Source organism: Perca flavescens, chromosome 5 (genome assembly GCF_004354835.1).
Source record: "Perca flavescens isolate YP-PL-M2 chromosome 5, PFLA_1.0, whole genome shotgun sequence".
Lineage (NCBI taxonomy): Eukaryota > Metazoa > Chordata > Actinopteri > Perciformes > Percidae > Perca > Perca flavescens.
Window position 1 is genome coordinate 27,349,068 of NC_041335.1, and position 21,483 is coordinate 27,370,550.

Genomic DNA, 21,483 nt, shown 5'->3' on the forward strand with positions numbered 1-21,483 from the left:
TTATATTAAACTATTTGACTGAAATAAATTATTTTGAATTCTTCAACAACAAAAAGAACAGGAATGGACAAGAGCACTGTTGCTTATTAAATATAGAATATATGCCAAAGATAAAGACATTTTATCCCAAAAAATCAAACCAGGCAAAGTAAAACGTAATTTCACCTGAATGATGACTCGAACTATGCAATTAATAACTTGAATTAAACAAAACGTTCTTGTCTTTTCAAACAGGCCACCGGAACACAGCATTCATGACTAAAACAATTTCAGCCTGGTCTGTCCGTCACTTCTGCCGGGCACCTTCTCATAGCTTAACCTCGCCCGTTTCACCGGTGTCACCACTGCCAAACAAACACAAGGCAATCTGGTAAACAAAAGGACACTTTAAAAAAAGAGAGTCAAAAACAGATAAAAGCCAGGTTTCCATCCAACTGTAGCGCAAACTGGAATCAATTTGGAAGAAAATGTGTTTCCATCCACTCTTGTTATTAGGGGTGAGCAAAAAAATCGCGATTTCAAGCTCTACCGATTCAAAATCGATTCATAGAATTCCAAAAATCGATTCATATTTTTATTTTTATTTTTTATTGTATGTCTACTGCAATGGGAAAAGTAACTACATTTACATACTGTGAATCGTTTTTTGAATCGAGAATCATTTTGGAATCAAATCGTGAGCCTAAAAATCATTAATATCGAATCGTGACATTTTCTGAATCGTGCACCCCTACTGTTATGCAAACATAGAGCAAAACGAGATGACGTCATTTAAAAAGAGAACTAGTTAAACCTCAAATGGTGGGAAACCACGTGGACAGCGTGATGGAAATATGACATTTATGTTTGTTTCAAGTATTGATTTTGATAACGGTTGCAGTCTCATTTTTATTAAGTCGGTTTCCATTGTTGCATTTTGCTTTTATTGAAAAACCGTTGGATGGAAGCGCACCTATGGACTCACCTGTTCCAACCAGACCTGCAGCCTCGCCCCTCCTCTTCCTCTCTTGTCCCATCCAGCATTTGGAGCCATAGTTGGTTGAAAAAGCCGTCGCCTCTCTACCATTTGTGAGACAGTTGAAGCTGCTTTGACTTTGACTCCACAGCGTGGCCTGTGTGGGAGGGCTCGGACCATAGGAAATGTGGGGGTTATCTGGACGCTGGGGGTCGGTGTAGACTGTAGAGTACGTGGACATCCGGCTGTTGACCGGCTGCTGCAGGACGGGGCTGTAACTAAACGCAGAGTCCAGCTTGAAAGGACTGTCCAGGTGGAGGACTGCAGGAGCGTCTGCGTTCGGAGCCTTCTGGGCCCACTCACCGTTTGCTCTTCCAACAACTCTCCCCACTGCTCCAGCTCTGCGTCTCCAGCCAGAAAACGCCACCTCCTCTCTGCCTCTGTCCTCCTCTTGCCATGGATCTCTGCTGGTCCAGCTCCTCTGGAGGTGAACATCTGGGCTGCCGAAGGAAGAACTCAGGTCGAGTCTGAAGTCTGTGTTGCCCTCCTGCGCCACCGACTCTGGGTCGGGTTCACAGAAGCCGCGATCCGCTCCGAACAGGAAGCTGGTGTCGTGGTCACTACAGAATAGTACCGGGTGGGGGTCGATGGGGGGTTCTGGCTGTGGATCAGGGTTCACGTGCTCGCGGTGAGCAGTGGTGGTCCAGGAGCTGTTTGGTGGACTGCTCTGTTGGTTTGTCTCAGTGATGAATGTCTGAGACTCTGGCTGCTCTGTGGTCAGTGGGTACAGGGAGGTGGTGTCACTGAACAGCTAAAACCAGATAGAGAAGAGGGGCTATTAAGTGCTACAGTGTCACTGAAAAGATAACATTTTCATTATTTCATGTCACTTATGTTTATCGATTTAATGTGAATTACATTTAATGTATGGTCTGTCCTGTAGAAATTAAGTTTATGGTAAAGGATAATGGTTTAGATACACTAATAGGATACTAAGTGGGAACTGCAGTAATGCATTATTATTCTCAGTTGAGCTGCAATGATTGGTCGATCAATCGGTTAGTTAGATTAAAAATTTGTTAAATAATTGGCTATTTTGACAATCTGTTAATCGTTTCAGTCATTATTCAAGCAAAGATTGCAAACAATGGCTGATTCTAGCTCCTCAGATGTGAGAATTGTCTGCTTTTATTTGACATACAGTATATTCTAGTCAATAAGAGATGGTGTTCCACTGTGTGTTGGGTGTTTTTAACTACTCTGACATTGTACAGACTTAACGGTTACAGCCCTTATTCTTAGTGAAGTCACGAAAAAGATCACAAAAAAATAGATCACAAACACCGTTTGATGTTGAATGTAATAATTTAATCCAAAAATTGAAAAATAAAAATACTACGGCTGCCATGACTTTCACTGAACTAGAGTGGATGTTTCAGGACTTCATTTTTTTGGATCCTATCCGGACAACCAAACAACACGTTGTAAGTTAATGTGGTTCTTAGAGTACTCTCAGGCCAAAAGAAAATGTAAATGTCGCAATAAAGTAACAGAAATCTGATCGGATAATCAGACTGACAGTATTCACTTGTTGGAAGATTAGTGGCTGTAAAAAGTTATTTTTTAGAAATGTATTAATCCCATCAACCTCTTTGCTTTCAGCCCCCGCATTAAGCCGCTGACATAAAATGTATTATTACAGAGGCAAAAAAGCAAGTATCCAAGTACAGTATCCACGTAGTGTATTTTAGTGGAGTGGTATATGTCTGATCACCTTGAGAACTTTATGTGGCACCTCAGGGAGCAGCTCCATCAGCTGAGACAGAGAGGCCCCCAGGAGCCACTGGATGGATGGAGCTCTCTTCAGCATTAGCTGACTAACCAGAGGGTTAATACATGGGAACCGCAACAGACACTTTTCCTCCTGGAGGGAAAGAAAACAACAATAGCACCACACAAACTCAAGTTAGAAAAACTTCAGGTGGGGGGAGGGTAAAAATGAAAGCCATCTAGTGTTAAGTTGCAAGGTATATTGGTTATATGATATAAGACCTATAAATTATATGAATAAAAAGTTCAAGTTGGAGCCACAAAAAATGCATTTTACCCTGCAGGTACCCTGTATGAGTTGGGCTGAAGTAGTTAATGAAACCAAAGAAGACCCTTTACAACTAAATACAAGACCAGTCTATTAACTTTCTATGTAAGATGACCTCTGAGGGAATCACAGTCAGCCAGTCTCGGTCCAGGTAGTCCAGAGGGTCCTTCTTACTGGCCATCAGGCTGTGGAAGCAGATCTGGCTGATCCATTTGGCTATTTCAGTCACCTCAGACACAATCAGCACCTGACAAACACAGAAGAAGGCCCCCAGGAAGTGCGCCGGGCTTTAAAGATAATTGAACATAGTGGCCAAACAGTGGAATTGCAACTCCTGGCCCGTCACGTGATGCCCACTGGCCCAAAAAGACTTTTCCCCATAGATTACATGGCAAAAGAGACATCAGTGGACACATATTTTTAACGTCACAACAACCCCCGCAAAATGACTCGTTTTACTATCAGAATTTGATCCATTTAGTCCGATAACATTTGGAAAGTCTAGAAGAGCCGCAACATTAAATAATTTATTGCTTCCAAAATTGCTTTTGTCTCAAATTGAAAATGAAGGCATTACTCCATTTCCCGAAATGTACTTCTGAATCCTGGTATAGCCATTATTTAGAGCAAGTTTAGATCAAATGCAACGTATCACCTCAGCATTATTCAGGGCATTACTTTAGGATAGGGGTTGCTACTACTGTCGCCAACCAAAGTTTTTCATGTTCCTCTCTGCAACATCTGATCCTCATTCATGTGATCCTCTGCCTACACATCCTATATTCGCCCTGATGTCGACAGCAAATCAAAGACCTCTGAAGCCCTAAATACCTGGTAAGTCATGCATATAACTAGTGGTGGTGGTCTCTCTTATGGTCACTGGTTTACGGCTTTATTTATATTATCTATTGGGTCATGGCTGACCTAGCATTATTCACATCTTTCTAACAGGGTAAATTCATTCAGATCATAGATTTATTCTGACCAATGCTCATGCATTGCATTTATTTTGCCATTGCTGTCATTAGTTCCTATCAGTATTTCCTCATCATTGCATAATGGTTTATCGCCAAGTCATCATGGTCAATGTGACCTCATCATTGCATTGCAGTCAGCGTGGCCTCAATTATGACATCAGCTCTTAAATTTAGCACAAATATTAGTTGTTCCTCTGGCATGCACTTCCACGTCTAATTTCCTGTCACTTAGAGATCAGTTGCTGCCCAGTAAAGTAGGTATAGCGTATGAGTACACATGCATGTTTACCAATTTCTTTTATTACCTCTTCTTTTGGGGGGATATTTCTGTCCACCCATGGCCTCTCTACCCCTTATACATTTAAGATAGAGAAAGGGTCTAATTGCCAAAGACTCACATTTGAAAGATTGAGATGTATTTGACAGCAATGACGTATACTGTAGTTGAAAAATCAAGAACAGTGGAGGGCAGAACAACGAATCATGTTTGTGTTCTACCTTGACGTCTAAATCCTCAATCTTCATGCTGAAGAGCACCAGAGACGAATAAACCAACACCAAGTTGCTAAAAGCCTCGCTGGAAAATCTGCAATCACAAAAGAAAGACGGAAGCAATGACGGTGAGTCTTTGTGTAGAAGATGTTTGTGTGTATGCGTGTGTGCTGCATTTACGTATGTATGTATGGACACTGACCCTCCTCCCTGGCTGTCTCTGCAGTGCAGGATGAGCCAACAGCAGTTGTACTGCAAAGAGAGAGCGGTAAGCCTCATCACTACTCCCTCACTGGCTCTCTCCTGATAAAGTTCATCTTCCTCCACACACACACACACACACACACACACACACACACACAGAGTTGCAGAAACTGAGTAAGTATCAGCTATTGACCTTTTTCACAGCAGACATTTTAACATTTGACACATTTTGTCATAGAAATTGATAACCTTAACGATGGCTCAATTCCATCAAGTGTCCCAGTAAACTATTTCAGTGAGTCAGCATGAACAATACCAGGGCATCTATAAGTGGAATGCAGCCATCATTTATGGTTTTGAATACACCTGTGCTTTTCCTACTATGACATGTCTGCCTTGAAAAAGGTCTATTGCTGCCAATATGAAGATTTTGTTAAATATTTCCATGAAATACCCAAGGAGCTCACCAGAGGGAGATAAAAACAAGAAATTCAGCATCATAATGGATTATGGTGTGTGTGTGTGTGTGTGTGTGTGTCTTATACCCTTAAGAACTTAGTATTGTGCTTATTAATTGATATTATGAAGACCTGCTGCATGCCACTGGTCCATGAGTTTGCGTATGTATTGAACTGCATCTGTAATATGTGTGTCCCTGTACCATTTTTCTTCAAGTGGACATAAATAAATGGTTAAAATGTGTGTGTGTGTGTGTGTGTGTGTGTGTGTGTGTGTGTGTGTGTGTTTTGACGGATGCAGCAGGTACTGTATCTCTGTTCATGGTACCTGAATGACGATAGCGGTGCTTTCATCCACCGTGATCACAGCGTAGTGATGGGTTCCTCCGAGCATCTGCAGGGACGGACAGTAGCTCCTCTCAAGCACAGTTATATTAAACCTGTAACATAACACACATGCAGACAACTTTCACCATATGGTTTTAAATGATAGCTTATCATCACTGGCAAATATGGTAGAAACACTTAAAGGCCTGACTGTAAAATTGTTGCGGGGAGATTTATTCTTAACGTGTCCTCCGAAGAAATATTCTATCTGGAGGTGAGGTGGAGGTTACCTTAAGAGAGATACACTAGTATAACCAGCGAATCTGAAACAATTACTTGAATATGACCTCTAGAAAATGAATCAGCAACACTTGATAATTGTTTTAATACTTACAATTTCAATGAATTAAAATTAAAAGTTTAAAAATGATTATTATTAATTTGGTAAATTATGTATTATCTGGTTCCAGCCTCTCAAATGTGAGGATTTTAGGCTACAGCCACACTAAAACGGAGACATTTGGAAATGCGGTTGTGTTGTAGTCTGGACGGACGGAAACAGAGACCTTTGGAAAAAAACTACGCAGACACCCATGTCAGTCAGTCTTATCGGTTAGGTAGGTTCGCATACCTTTCAGTAACAGTTCCACCTCGTTGTCGGAGTAAGCAAATAAATCCTTGGTTTTAGTTTTTTACTTAATATGGACAGAGATCATATAAATAAACGCTTGCATGGACAGAGATGTATGATATTTTTTTGTGGCATTTTGGGCCTTTATTGGATAGGACAGTTAAGCAATGAAAGGGGGAGAGAGAGAGGGGAAATGACATGCAGCAAAGGGCCGCAGGTCGGAACCGAACCCACTGTATCGAGGACTGAGCCTGTATATGGGTGCACGCTCTACCAGGTGAGCAACCCAGGCGCCCAAGATGGAGATGGCTTTTGTTTCACAATGAAAACATAACGGTGTGGATTAAGCCTTAGGTAGTGTCCTCATTAAGAATCCTAGTGGCCTGAGGGTAGAAGCTCCTCCTGAGTCTCTCAGTGTATTTACCTTCTTCACGACCTCAACAGGGAGAAAAGGCTGTTTACCCAGGTGGTTTAGATCTTTAATGATTCTCTTAGCCTTTTCCTTAACCACCGATAACTAGGCAGAAGTGGCTAAGGCGAAACAAACAAAACGTTTATAACTGTAAGAAGTGATTTAAATATGTAAAAGAATACAGTACAATGAATATCTACAGATACTAACCAAGTTCTGTTAAATCTTGACTGATTTCCCCTTAACAGATAGAGCAGTAGATTATATGAAATGCTGATTATGATAAGTTTGATAAGTTTGTGGTTGCCATGGAGTCCTCTGATCTTAGTCAAAATATTTACGAACCATTTTATTTACTGTAAAATTACATTGATTCTTGGTAATATCGCCCTGTGAGGGTGTTGTCTAAATATGGCAATGTATTGGAAATGCAGGTATTTGTCATTCTTACCAGAGGGATAGGATTTAATTAGACTTGACTGGATGAATGTCGAATGGCTTTGGGCAAGACACTCCAGCGGCGCCATCGGTGTGTGAATGAAAGTCGCTTTGGATAAAAGCGTCAGCTAAATGTCATGTAATTTAAAAAGTTAAGTAAATGAATGGGAACATTTACCCTGACTCGAGTGTCTGTAGCAGCAGTGGACAGTTAAGAAGCCCCTCTGTCACAGACAACACATATGGCACATTGTCCTCCAGGCACCACGAGGTTTTTCCCTTTTCTTTTGGGAAAAAAAAAAAATATAATTACATATCACTGTACAACAGTGTCAGTAATATGTATGTGGTGGCAGCTGACCGGTGTCGTTGAGGATTGTGTTGAAGGCGAGGTGACTGATGCTCCTCTCTCTGCACACGGTTGCCCATGGCGACTGGCCTGGATGGTCGTACTCCACCACCAGAGAGAAACAGCTCCAGGGGAAGTCGGGCCCTATGTGCTGCTCATACACCACCACGCACACACTGTCGTACGTGCTGTTGGAACAGGATGGCAGCGAGCAAACATTTGTTCAGCTTTGTTCAACATAACATAGCAGCTTGAACTATGTCCTTCAACACAGCAAAACAACTGCCACTTTCTCCATTTTACACACCGAAGCATTCTGGTTACTTACTCATACAGTATGATGATACGAGGAATGATTTTTACTTAAAGGTGCTGTAGGTAGGATTGTGACGATCCAGGACTTGAGCCAAAATATTTGAACATCGACAACTTCTCAGTCCCTCCCCCCTTTCTGCTAAAGCCCAAAACGGTCTCCTAAGCCCCTCCCCCCACAAGGGACGATGAATGTGTGTGCATGAGCAGTGATTGACACGCAGTTGGACACCCCCCCTGGCCATGATTGGTGCATCTGAACAGGGAGCTGTGGATTTTTGAAAATCACACTACAGGCTGTAGGTGGTGCCAGAGGAGCCAGATTTTTTTTTTAAATGACCTGCTTCATGTAGTTCTACTAGAACATAGGGTCAGTTTCAGCAATTATGACATTAAGTTACTTTTATAAGTCTTACCTACTGCGCCTTTAATGTTCATAAACCTCAAACTAAATTACTTGTTTGTTTTTTTTGCTGTATATATTTTAGTAGTGCTAAGATGTGAAAAACCTACCACGAATTTTGAATGTGATTTATGCATTTATAAACAACTATGCATTTTTACCTGCTGACCACACTGGCACCGTTCAGTTTTTTCTTGTCCTCCTCAGGACAAACTGCAGTTACAGCAGCACCTGAGACGACGACAAGCAAACATTCTTACATTTACTTACATCTAGTTCATCAGTAGTGCTGCTGTTGTAGCTGATAAGAGATGAAGGGCGGCTCACCAGTGGCGTGGCTCAAACTGCTGATGATTGAAGATCTGATGTCGTCAGAGTCGACTGATATTATGACAAGAATCTGCAAAAAGACAAATCAACCAAGATCATAGCAAGCGTTTCACAAATTAATACTGAAACAGGACGGATATGCTGGTCAAACTGACTTTCTCCACAGTGTTCGGTCCTGTCCTGCCATGCAGCCATGCAGCCAGCAGCTGCTGCAGCTCCAGCAGTTTGAGGTTGCACTCCTGGTTCTTGTGACTGAGGTAGAGGAGGATCTGCAGCCTCTTCACCAGCTGCTCCAGACTCCGCTCAGCACACACCTCAGCTGCCTTGGTCAGGTACTCTTTAGTGCATAAGAAGAAGACCATAAACATCTCAATATGGTATTTACTATGTTACAGTCAGGGTTGGGAAACTGTTTAAACACACACACACACACACACACACACACACACACACACACACACACAAAAATCTAACCTGAAAATCCTCAAAAGTTAAGGCCCTGAAAACCCTTATTCTCATTCAGCTTCTCATAGTGACTGATGGGGTCTTATTTGGTCAGTGTTAAAAATAGTTGGAAAAAAGTGGATGTGACCAGTGCAGAAATGAAATCTAAATCAAAACGTAATGATAGTTGTTTGTTTTTGTTGTCAGCATTGTCAAGTCAATCAAATCTAATAAAACCAGACCCACGCTGTCCTGTTGAAGCAAAGTTTAAGTTTTAAACTCTTATAACTAAGGATGTTTTTCTTTCTGTATTTAGTAGTAAACATTCATATCTTAGCTACAGAAATGGTGACGATTTGAAACCAGGATTGAAGGGGGTTTAGAGTCAGTTTATACTGACCCAATGCAGTACTGAGGTCGCACTTCAGCAGAAGCTCCTTGAATGTCACCAGCACGTGAATCAGAGCTGCCTGGTCGAAAAGCACTTCCTGATCTGCAACACAAGGCCAGCAGAGGAGTTTGACATCTTTTCTAACCGATTTACTGAATTAATATCTCTGTACTACATACAGTTACAAGCCAAATATAAGGTTGTACAAATGTGTTTCTGGAATATGATATTTTGTACCTCTGACCAGCTCTGTCTTCGGTGTCCTGCAGAGCGCCTTTTCCTGCTGCTTGAGAAGGAAGTGTGTTTGGTCCGGGGCCAGGCAGCTGAAGTCTCCCAATACTGGGAAGTTGAGGCCCAGCTGTCGAGCAGAGTTCAAACAAGGCTGAGCGAAGGCCTGCAGCTCACAGTGGGCACGCTGCTGGCTCTCTGTAAGGGAGCGAGAGCACAAGGGGTTGGAATAACAAACTACAAACGCTACCATCGTATCCATGCTTCATCCAACAAGGACAATTTCAGAAATGTTTTGCTATATGTAACGGAAGGTGGCGTGAAAGTGTTGTACCGGTAGCTTGGACTTGGACTACTCTGCTGCCCTGTCTGTCCTGAGGGATGGACTGACGGACAGGATGACTGATGAGGTGACCCGTCGACTGAAAGGCGGCTTTCTGCTCTCTGGTGGCAATCCCTGAGACAGCACCACTTATGTACATCGGCCTCTGATCTGATCTTTGCATCTGCTCTGGAGGGAGCTGATGATGCTCGGATGGTGGTGTTTGCTGGTGCCGGTTAGGTGCTGATAAAAAGAGGATAAATAATAAAAATTATAATTACAGTTACTACTTGGATAGTTTTATATGCATAAAACTCTGGTGACACAATCTTGATATGACCACAAGATGGAGCCAAAGTTTAAAAACTAAATTAAATCCTACATACAGTAAAGTCAAACTTCAATAATGGTAATTTTAATATTGATATGTCCAGACGGTTTCTGATTATTCTTGATGATTATTTTTTTAATATTAAACCTAGGCTACCTAACCTACCACTGGCCTATAATTCATATTCACTGTGACATGCATACATACAAAAAACATCTAGTTATCAGGAGAAAAAATTATAAAAGTACGGCTGCAAGAACATAAAGGAGGCAATTAAAATCATCTTCAGACTTTATAATAGGAACACTTAATGAATGCAACATCTATTTAGTCATTTCAACCAAATTAGCATCACAGCGTACCTGGAGTTGAGCTCTGAGGTGTTACAGTAACCTGAGCCATCTGCTGAGATCTCAGGATCATGAAGGTGGACAGCGGGTCCAGGTCCTTATCCGATGGCCGTCTCGTAACCAGCGGACCTCTGTGATCGTCTCTGGAGGACATGACGCTCCGCTCTGTCCTACAGTCGTCTCTACTCGTGTCAGCGTTGTTCTTACGAGCAGGGAACCTGGCTGCAACTTCTAAAAACCTCTCGCCTGAAACTTCGTCTCTGGTGTGTGTGACAGCAGCAGGTTTTGAAAATATAAAGGTGGCAGGTTTTACGTCCTTATTGTTTGCGTTGACAGGGTGCATCAGGAAGGCGCTCTGAGACATATCAGCAACCGTTTCTTTTTGAAGAAAGGTGTCGTCCGCAGTAGCTTCAGCAGGAGAAGCAACGGTTTCACATTTTTTCAGTTGAGGTAACGGAGTTATGTTTGCGCGATTCATCAGGACGGATCTGTCTGCGACTGAGACCAAAGGAGGTGAGATGATCCGTCAAATATGCTTTAACTATCTGAACCTTGAAGTCCTCAATCAAACAATCAACTAATTGTTGAGTCTTTAATGTCAGAATATAGTGCAAAGTGTCCATCATAATTGACCAAAGCCATATTATTGACATATTGAAGTTGTTTGGTTTTGTATGACCATCAGTCCAAAACCCAACTGTAGTTTACTGTTCCAGAAAACTAAAACCCAGACAAATATTCACATTTGTGAAGCTGTAATTTGTATGTATTTGACCGGTTTACTTAAAGGAATTACCTAAACAATTAATCAATTATCAAATTTGTCAATGAATGCTTTTATCCATCGACTTAGTAATCAATCAACTAACTGTTTTAGCTCAACTTACTATAATAACAAATATACGTACATAGAATTCCCCCTCTAATGAATTACCACATTTACTTCTATGTTCTGACATAGAACACATTCAATAAAAAAAAAAAAAAAAAAACAGACTACTCACTCTCCACATGTTCAGGTGACAGTTTTTTGAAGTCTTCCATCTTTTCCTCCTCGGTGGAGGGAAGGTCGGACCGCATGCTCTCTGTGAACTCACTGCTGCTGCACAAGTACACCTGGGGGGCTCCCGTCTCCATCTGGGACTGTTTGTCACCGACACTGACGCCGCTTTCTTTCTCCGACTGTATGACCTTCCAGGCTTCAGACAGCGGCTGGAAGTCAACAGCTGGTTCACATATTTGAGGCTCTGTGAGAAAATGAAGCAGATTAGATTTGTAATAACATATAGATTTATTTGTAGTGTAGGTCTCTTAAACTGCCAGGGTACAATTCCAGTGAAATGTTATCCCATCAGCGCCTTACATTTGACTATGATTCATCATAATTTAGATAAAACATACCTCGTTAACTTTGCCGCTCTCTCGCCTAGTAATTTTGACTTTTATGGTTCTTGTATTTTTTTAATTTGTTTTTCTATTCATCATTTTATTTCTAATTATTTATTTTATGTATTTGTTTGCTGCAACACCTAAATAATAATTGAATGTAGTGATTTGAGATTGATGTTCATTAAAAAATTATCACCTTGGTATCAGGTGGAAAATGTTATTTAACCACAAATCCAAACCTTTACCTGCCAACAGAAAGCCCACCACAAAGGTTGGATGCTTCTCCGCCTGCCAAAGGGCCGTCTCCATCTCGTCCTGAGCTCTCGCCGACATCAAAGATCTACATGACAATCAGTAATGTTACAAGAGCTTCTCTACGCAATATTAATACTTGCATTACCACAAAAGGACTTCACTCTGTCAGTCACATCTGCTCCTAATGCTGTACCAAATAATGTTTGATCCTCTGCATGTCTTAAAGATTAGTTTTTTTAGGCTTTTCCACCTTTATTTGAAAGGACAGCTGGGTGAGAGAGAGGCGGAAGACATGCAGGAAATGGTCACAGGTTAGATTTGAACCCTGGACCTCTGCGTCAAGGTATAAACTTCTCAATACATGTGTGCCTGCTCTACCCACTGAACCAACCCGGCCACAGGGGAATTTCACATTTAAATTTGGTGTGGTGAGCAATGTCAGAGCAACTTATTTTTTAATTGTATATTCAGTAACTAAAATATGTGAAAATAAAGTAAAACCTCATCAGGATGAATGCTGTATCGTCACTCACCGTCTGCTGAGCGCGGACAACTCTTCCTCTTGGAGTTCACATGTGGACAGACAGATTTGGGTTTGACCCTTCTTGGGACTCGGCGTCAAAATCACCTCCAGCTCCATTTCAGTTGGAAGCGTTGCGCGGCCTTCAAGGAAGATTAGGTTTGAGCACAGGATTTAAAACTTTCTATTATGCTGGTTTTCTACATTACCATACCAGTACTTTTTGCACTACTCTCATTCCTCATTAACAAACACATGTAGAAGCATTGAAAATGTTGTAATTGGTCAATAGTTTTAAATACTTTCCTGAGTAGATTAATAGTGCATAATGTCATGGAAACATATACTTTTTTTTTTTTATGTAAAAAGTAACTGGGAACTCCTAAGTGTTAAATAAATGTAATGGAGAAAAAAGTACAGTATTTCCCTCTGAAATGTATTAGAAGTACTGTATAAAGTAGCATAAAATGAAAATACTATAGTACTTAAGTACAGTACTTCAGTAAATGCACTTAGTTACATTCCACTACTGCTTCTACTCCATTACATTTCAAAGGCAAATATCGTACTTTTTCTCCTCTACATTTATTTAACAGTACTAATTACTTTTAGGATTTGACTTACAAAACATAATTTATACCTCATTAATGAAGATCTGATAATATAACACTGACAGGGACCATTCTGCCTAATGAGTGATGATTACTTTTGAGTATTTTAATAGTGTGTTTTTGCTACTTTGATCATTTGAATACTTTTCCCACCACTGTATTCAAAATCAAGTGGTAATATTTAGTAAACAAGCCGCTGTAAAAAAAGGATTTCTGTCCAAACATGATCAACTAACAAGTGTTTTCTATCTGTAACGGTTACCTGCCAGCTCCATCAGACCTCCTTCCATCTTGCATTTCCTGCTGAGCTCCTCTGGTATTTCATACCGGGAAATATCCACCGATACTGATGCATCTGCAAGGGAAGCTGAGAGGAATGTTACTGCAGTATATCAGTTTACTTTGCTTTGTTACTGTGCATTTTTGTTTCACTTATTTCACTTTATGTAGTGTTATTTACCTTTATGAAGCATATCCAGGGCTGGAAGCTGATCATCCAGCTGTTCAGGAGCAAAATCCATTTTCGTGCAAATGCTTGAAAAGGCGGTGCAGATTTCTTGGCTCAGATCCAGTGTGTCAACTACATCCGGCAGCAGCAGAGACTACACGGGAAAAATATCCATTTTAAAGTACTTTCATACATAAGAAGCAAATCATTTGGCATTTTCCTTTTTAGTTACCTCTTCGTTCATTAGTGACTCTTTACCAAACTCCTCGTGAATGTTTGCACACGTCTGAATGTCACTGGCGTACACATCAGGAGGTTTTTCATAAGACGCATTGTGCCTGAAAAGCAGTGGTGGAAAGTAACTAAGTACATTTACTCAAGTAAAGTTTTGAGGTAGTTGCACTTTGTAATTCACATATTCTGCTACTTAATACATGTACTCCATTACATTTCATAGGCAAATATTGTACTTTTTACTCTACTACATTTTTTTGATAACTTAAGTTTGAAGTTACTTTGTAGATTTAGATTAATATTACAAAATATAACCAACAAATTAATTATAATGTATTAATATTAAGATAAGATTAGACTTTATTGATCCCCAGGGGTAAATTCACAAGCTGTCGGGCAGTATATAAAGTAACTAAAATTAGTCTCACTTTTACCGGCTGCAACAGTGAAGTGAGGAACAACAAACTCTTCTCTGCCATTCCGCATAAAGACCACTTTTATCTTTGGTATTAACTGTATTTTGATGCTAATACATTTGTATTTTTGAAGAATGAACATGACACACCTGAATATGGTGTCCTCAGAGATAGCATCTCCTGTCGAGCTCTGCAGAGGGTCGGCCACAGGAAGCATCCTCAGCCTGGACAGTTTGGCTTTCAGCGTGGGCAAATGTCTCTTAAAGTGTGTCAGGTAATCGACAACGATGAGCTCTTCTGGCAGAAGGAGATCTTTGACAGACGTAAAAAATATTTTCAGTGAGAAAGACAACCAATGAAAATAGCCAATTCACTGTTTGAGGGAATACTGAAATAAAAATAACTGACAGATGTTGAAATAACTACCTTTCTTGTCATTTCCATGTTTCATCTGGTCAGTTGTCAAATTGAAAAATGACTCCTGACATGGATCATTGACCTGTGACTCTTTTAAAAGGCAAACATACTCATCCTGGTCAAGATCCTTCAGTGAGTCAGGATTAGAGCTGGGTATCATCTCCACATCCCCTTCCACCTCACTCAGAGCCACTTTAAATCTGGAATATAAAAAGTGAAATTACGACTCCAACAATAAAAGATAATGAGAGTAAAATTATGTACAGGGAGACAGTTTTGAACCTTTCTGGTGAATTATCTGGTTGCTTTTTTCCTCCTAGGTCATCGAGCACAGAACCACTGACAAAGAGTTTGCAGGTTGAGATCACCTTTCCTATAACAAGTGGAAAAAAACGTTTGTATTGGTCTCATTTAGGGTAGTTTGAAACAAATTATATACAAGTATTCATGTACCACATTTTCTACTCTGTTTCAGTTATACAGTTTGTTCAGTTAGACTGGAATAAATTCAGTTAACGTGAAAAACCATTTCAGCCTTACAGTCTTTACAGTACGCTCAGACAGTTATGTCCTGGGTTTACTGCTTAATAAAAACCTAACAGATAGTGCTTGTATATGCAAAAATCTGAGCATAACGAATTATTAGGAGAGTGCAAATGATGAGTTTTACTTTTAATCAAATAGATTAGTTAAAGAAAGTGATGTCCCCTTTAACATTCACAGAATACAAACTTAAATAATAGTATGGCATTAATACCAAAATCACACACTGTATATCTTAAAAAGGGAGTTACAAGTTTATATAATTTTCTCACAAATTATGTAATTTATAGAAAATATAGACTGGGCTACAGTGCCTTGGGCTATATATTGTGTTGAAATTAAAAGTAAAAACCCTTTACATGACACATAAAACGTCAAAAATAAAAAATAAAGTCAACATAGTGGTTATAAGACATGAGTTAGGCCACTTGTATACCTCTGATCCACGGTGTCCTGTACGTGACTTCAGGCAGCTTTCCACTGTGCGGGTACAGGTCGCTGGTACCAGTACAGTAAGGTGCTGGCAGAGCCAGTAGGTTCATCATCACTTTCAGACTGGTGGTGGTCTGAAATAAAAGACATGAGAGGGATGCAGGACAACATAGCTTTGAGGTTTAATGATAATATTCGGAGGTAAAAATAACAAGACAAAAACTCACCTCAAAGACATAGTCAAGAGCTTTAAAACTGTTAGCAGAGAAGGTTTGAGTAGGAAAAGAAGTGTCGGTTTCAGACCTGTAAACAATATGAAAACAGTAAGTCAATTTAAACTAAATTAAACACATTTTCAGGAAAACATTCATTTTATAATCCCCACTATCTTAACGAAAACCTAAAACAGATCACCCCAGGTCACAGGTAACATTAACTACATTTCTAAAAATGATTGTGTACACTTAACTATCACAAAATAAATCGTATAGCTAATACAGTAGCCTACCGCAACTTTAGCAGTGTTAGCTTTGGTTATGTTAGCTAGCTAGCTAAAGTTAGTTTGAGCGATATCTTCCAAGTAACGTTAACGCGTAAGCTAGGAGACTTTTAACTTGTTTTCTACATAAGCTTTTCAACTAAAATATTTGATAGAATTAAAGCGTCAACAGCCAAATTACAAAAAAACGTGATTAATCAGAATGTGTTGGTTAGCATCAAACTTACATAATGACAATAACGGCTTTATTTGTCTGTTTTTTGAAAGGCGAAGTGTCAATGATCTTCATTGAAGATGAACTAGCTACAGAAGTGGTCTCTTAAAAACCGTCACGCATGCGCTGTGGGGCGTTTTGTTTTATTAGCTGAAGCATCTCAGCTTGTTTTGGACTTCTTTACAGTACAAACCTTAGAAAATTAAAAAGATAATAAATAATAAAATGGAATACGTTTAGTAAGTAAACCACCTGAAGATATAATGAGTATTATATTGTATTCATAAAAACAAGACAGCAGTAGGTAGAAAATCTACTCTTAAAAAAAAACAAAACTATAAAATAAATTATTTTTCCAAACGTTCTTATTATAGTTCCTTATTCTATGTATTAATTAATTAATTAATTAATTAATTAATTATGTATATGTATACACCTATATGTAGGCTATTTACGTGTGTGTGTATGTGTGCATTTATTTATTATTTATAGATTTAGTTAAATTTTCCTTTTATTATTATAATTATTATTATTAAATTACTGTTTTCATGAATTACCACTATAGGTTAGGTTTATTATTGGTAATATGTTATATGTCATTATCACTATTTTACTTGTGTAATTTAAGTTGATCATCATTATAATTATCATTATAATGTTCATAATGAACCTTTGTTTCTACGAGTACATTTACATGTATCACATGTGTATTTTCAAAGATTCTCTATAACTAACCCGCTCGGGTATTTTTCCTTTGCTTTTCTTTTAAATGCATTTTTTTTAATCTTACTTACAAATTGCAATTGCACTGTAAATTAAGAATATTTCTATAAAACAAATCTCTGTTGTAATACATTTTATTTTCTAGATTTCTTTCTTTATAGATATGCAGCACATTTCATTTTGTAAATGTAGAATCTAACTGATATTATGAACGGATTGGTAATATATATTTAGTCAATACACAGAGACGGGTATTTACAATACAATAAATAAAAAATTAATCTTTTTTTTCATTTATCTTTTTGTCATGTCCATTTTAAAGTTCAGCCAGAAGGAGGCAGAGTAGGGGGATGAGTAAAAAATGATTATGCATGTGACACAATCTGTTTTTAAATATTAACTAATGTTAGAGTTTCCAGGGAAATTTCTTTGAATACATAGATAGACTCTTTTAAAATAATGTGGCATTTGGCAAATATTGTACTTTAACTCCACTACATGTATTTGACAACATTAGTTAATAGTTACTTAGCAGATTCAGATTATTAATACAACATATAAATCAACTAATAAATATGGATTAAGCTCCCCGGCAGTAAATTAAGTAGCAGTTAGGGTTAGCATGTTGTCAAAATTAGCCCCAGCTGCAACAGTTTACACATTATTGTATCACTAATCATAATGCAGTTTTCTGAAATGGGCCATTCTACATTTACTTAGTAAGATTTTGAATCCAGGACTTTTACTTTTAACAGAGTATTTTTACACTGTAGTATTGGTACTTTTTTCCTACAGAGACACTGTATGCTTTAAAACACAGGGAGGCGCTGTTCACTGCACTATCAGAAGACAGTTCAGCGCTGATACAGAGGAAGTTAGTAGACACTATAACATGTCACCAAAACTTAAACTCGTGATAATATGATCAAATCAGGCAGTTACACAAACACTATGTCACTTAATCGATTCACAAGAGCTAATTCTACATCAGATTTGACACAAAGTTTGGTTATTAGAGTAGAGGTTTTGCTGTCATGTTACTGAAAGCATTAAGGCGTGTCACAGTTCTTCTTTCTGGGTTATACACAACAACTGTCGTCTCAGTGTGGCTGTAAATCTGTTGTATGACCTCATTTGACAATAAATAAGTTAATATGACAATAAATAAGTTAATAGACTCTTATTATCGTATTATGTTAAGGGTCAATTTGATCCATTTGCATTTTTGTGTTGACCAAAATACTGGTTAACCTATTTTTTTCTTCATGAAATTGTATGACATTTCCTCATTTAGGGTCAGTAACTTGTTCATTAAATCTGGACACACTGATGTGTAGTGGAATGTCTGTTCAGAGTTTGTATACAAAGATGATGTTGCAGGTCATTTTGACCCGGAGACTTTCAACACCCATTTAGAACCAGGTGTGTGTGTGTGTGTGTGTGTGTGTGTGTGTGTGTGTGTGTGTGTGTGTGTGTGTGTGTGTGTGTGTGTGTGTGTGTGTGTGTGTGTGTGTGTGTGTGTGTGTGTGTAAAGGAGGAGGAGCTTTCTCGCGCTTGTCCTCTTCTCTATTGTAATGTCATCTCTTTGGCACGCACACTACAAAATGAGCTCCAAAAGGTTTGCAACTGAAGAAGTTTCAGCACAGATTTTTGATGGTAATAGTGATGTAGAGGAAGAGATTTCAGAGTCAGAGGATCTTTCAGAGACCGAGAACAATGCTATTGACGATCCAGATTGTGAATTTTCCTATGATCATCTGTCTGTCATCAAAATGACTCCAAGCCCCACAAGATTTTCTGCCACACTAGTTGATGATATTCAATCACCATTTCATCTCTTCATATCCCAACCAAAAGATAGGATCATAGTGGACATTACCAACTTGTAGGGGAGGTGTGTATTTCAAGAGAAATGGAAGCCACTGGATCAGATTTACTTGCATGCATACATTGAAATCCTAGTCCTGCTGCATCCGCAGCATCCACCCATGCTCTGCAGCGCCGCATTACATCCCGCAACACCCAGCTGTGATGTTCATACGCACAGAGTAGTCAGGATCCGGTATTGGAGACTGCACTACTCAGTATGACACGATGTGCCCTGCTATGACATGGACTTCCATGACTACCTCGAAGTCACTGTTCCATTATCTCTAATGTGACTATTATTTGCCACTGTTCATCACATCAGCAACCGGCCCCGTCAGACACTGCCTACCAAGAGTCTGGGTCTGCCGAGTTTCTTCCTAAAAGGGAGTTTTTCCTTGCCACTGTCGCAACAGCCAATGATAATGCTTGCTCTTGGGGGAATTACTGTAATTGTTGGGGTTTTGGATTTTATAGAGTGTGGTCTAGACCCACTCTATCTGTAAAGTGTCTCGAGATAACTCTGTTATGATTTGATACTATAAATCAAATTGAATTGAATTAAATTGAATAGTATTAGCTGGAGTGTACAAGTCAAAGGGAGAAGCAACTGCCAGTCTGTGGAATGACGAGAGTGGAAGGCCAATATTTCTAACAACAATGTCTTTGGAATCAATTCATACAAAAGCTTGGGTGTTCCACAACACTAGAGCTGGTCGACGTGAAAGAGACAAACTAGCTGAGATCAGAGATGTATGGGATAAATGGGTCAAAATTGTACCTGTCTTGTACAATCCTGGTCCCCATGTCACTGTAGAAGAACACCTTGTTCCATTCAGGGGGCGCTGTCCCTTCTGACAGTACATGCCCAACAAGACTGCCAAGTATGGCATCAAAATATGGGCATCCTAGGATGCCAAATCTAGCTATGCATGGGATATGCAAGTGTATATTGGAAATATTTTCACTAAATAATTGGTAAAAACAGTTTTGGGGGAAAAATGTTTGTGATGAGGAAAAAAAGTTTGTTTTGAGTGTATTTACACTGTACGGGTCATTTTGACCCGTAACATCATCAATGTAATTTTTTTTCAACATAATACAAGGGTTAAAAGTTGTGAGAAACATCTATATTTGGATTTTTACAAGTCTTTCCATCAAGGTGACAAAAATAATACCATTCACTGTTGATGATGACTAGGCTGCAGTTTAAGACTTAGATGTTATCATCTAACTCTGGGAATGTGTGTGTTTTTTGTTACTGCATCATATTAAAACCTTTCACGCTGGAGTGACAAGCTACATAATATTCACACTGACATGAAACTGCAGTAAGTGAGTGATAATGTAAGCTGCATTTTCTCTCTCTTTCCATGTAAGTAAGTAAGGAAACTTTATTTCGATACTAGGCTACTCTTGACTTAAAAAAACCCCCAGTAATACAAGATTTTCAGGGCAAAGAAATACAAAAATGAATAAAAGAAAAAGAACGACATAAAACTGTAACATAGGTAGGTTTTTAAAAAGTGGCAGATATTTAGCTTGAGCTAAAACAGTAAAAACATCCTCCTTTAGCCAGGCCCTTGTACATTTTATCAACATTTGGTTGCCTGACCTGAAGGGCCTTGGTACAAAATAAGGAGTTTAAAAAGATCAGAAATACTGTCCAGAGCCAAACCATGGAGGTTCAAGGTTCAATTTAGCCTATTCATTCATAAAAAACATGGAGAATACATTAAAACAACTGGATGTTAAATGAAATTAAAATAACAGTTAATGTCTTCATTACAAAGAAGCCCTTTGTAAAAGTAATCAACTGAAAACACTGTATAAAGAATTAAGAGCCAAAGTAATCAAGCCAGGAGTGGAGAGAGATAGTCTCTGTTTCTAGTGTTTGTTAGAAGCCTGGCTGCTGCATTTCGCACCAACTGTAGACAGACACTGAAGCTAGTACATAGTGATTCTTCCCTGTAACCTCACCACATTAACACACAACGGTGGAGAGTCAGAGCCCAAAGTGACACAGCAGTTGATTCTCCAACCTCAAAATGATCGGACATACATGAAAATAGGGAGCAGCAAACCCTCACATTTGAGAAACTGAAACCATCTTGACACAGTCACCCTCTGATATGCATTCTCTGCATTTAGTGACTATATGCTCCAACATGACTTTAATTCCTCTAAGCTGTATGTACATGTGCATGCAAACTCACAAAGAAAAAACCCCTGAAAAAAAACACCTGCATACATAAAAGCCTGTTACTTGATACTAGGTGCAGTTTCTGCCCTCTAGGTGCAGAATTATGTTTCTTTGTTTCTGTGTCCTATTTTGTTCCTTGAGTATCAGTCTAAGTTTCAGTTTAAGCTAATAATATATCTAAAAATGAACAGGGACACATATTTTTAAACACTGTGTTTTATTGACATATACAGATGCTATACAGATGCTTTGGTTGGTTTG

The 21,483-nt window shown here is 39.1% G+C and overlaps 1 protein-coding gene across 1 annotated transcript; it reads right to left on the minus strand.

Annotated features, from left to right (window-relative positions):
* Positions 1–31: 31 nt before the first annotated feature.
* On the minus strand, positions 32–16,461 carry shoc1 (shortage in chiasmata 1). The gene is made up of 28 exons (XM_028577686.1): positions 16,444–16,461; positions 15,945–16,020; positions 15,722–15,851; positions 15,025–15,115; positions 14,752–14,942; positions 14,475–14,637; positions 13,908–14,013; positions 13,688–13,829; positions 13,490–13,594; positions 12,630–12,759; positions 12,087–12,181; positions 11,457–11,699; positions 10,465–10,950; positions 9,784–10,014; positions 9,459–9,647; positions 9,231–9,323; positions 8,542–8,723; positions 8,384–8,456; positions 8,218–8,287; positions 7,354–7,529; positions 7,171–7,276; positions 5,513–5,624; positions 4,725–4,846; positions 4,529–4,616; positions 3,169–3,300; positions 2,730–2,879; positions 965–1,766; positions 32–344 (listed from the first exon to the last, which is right to left on the minus strand). Coding segments are annotated over exons 1-28 (4,572 nt in total). The 5' UTR covers positions 16,446–16,461; the 3' UTR covers positions 32–258.
* Positions 16,462–21,483: the final 5,022 nt, after the last annotated feature.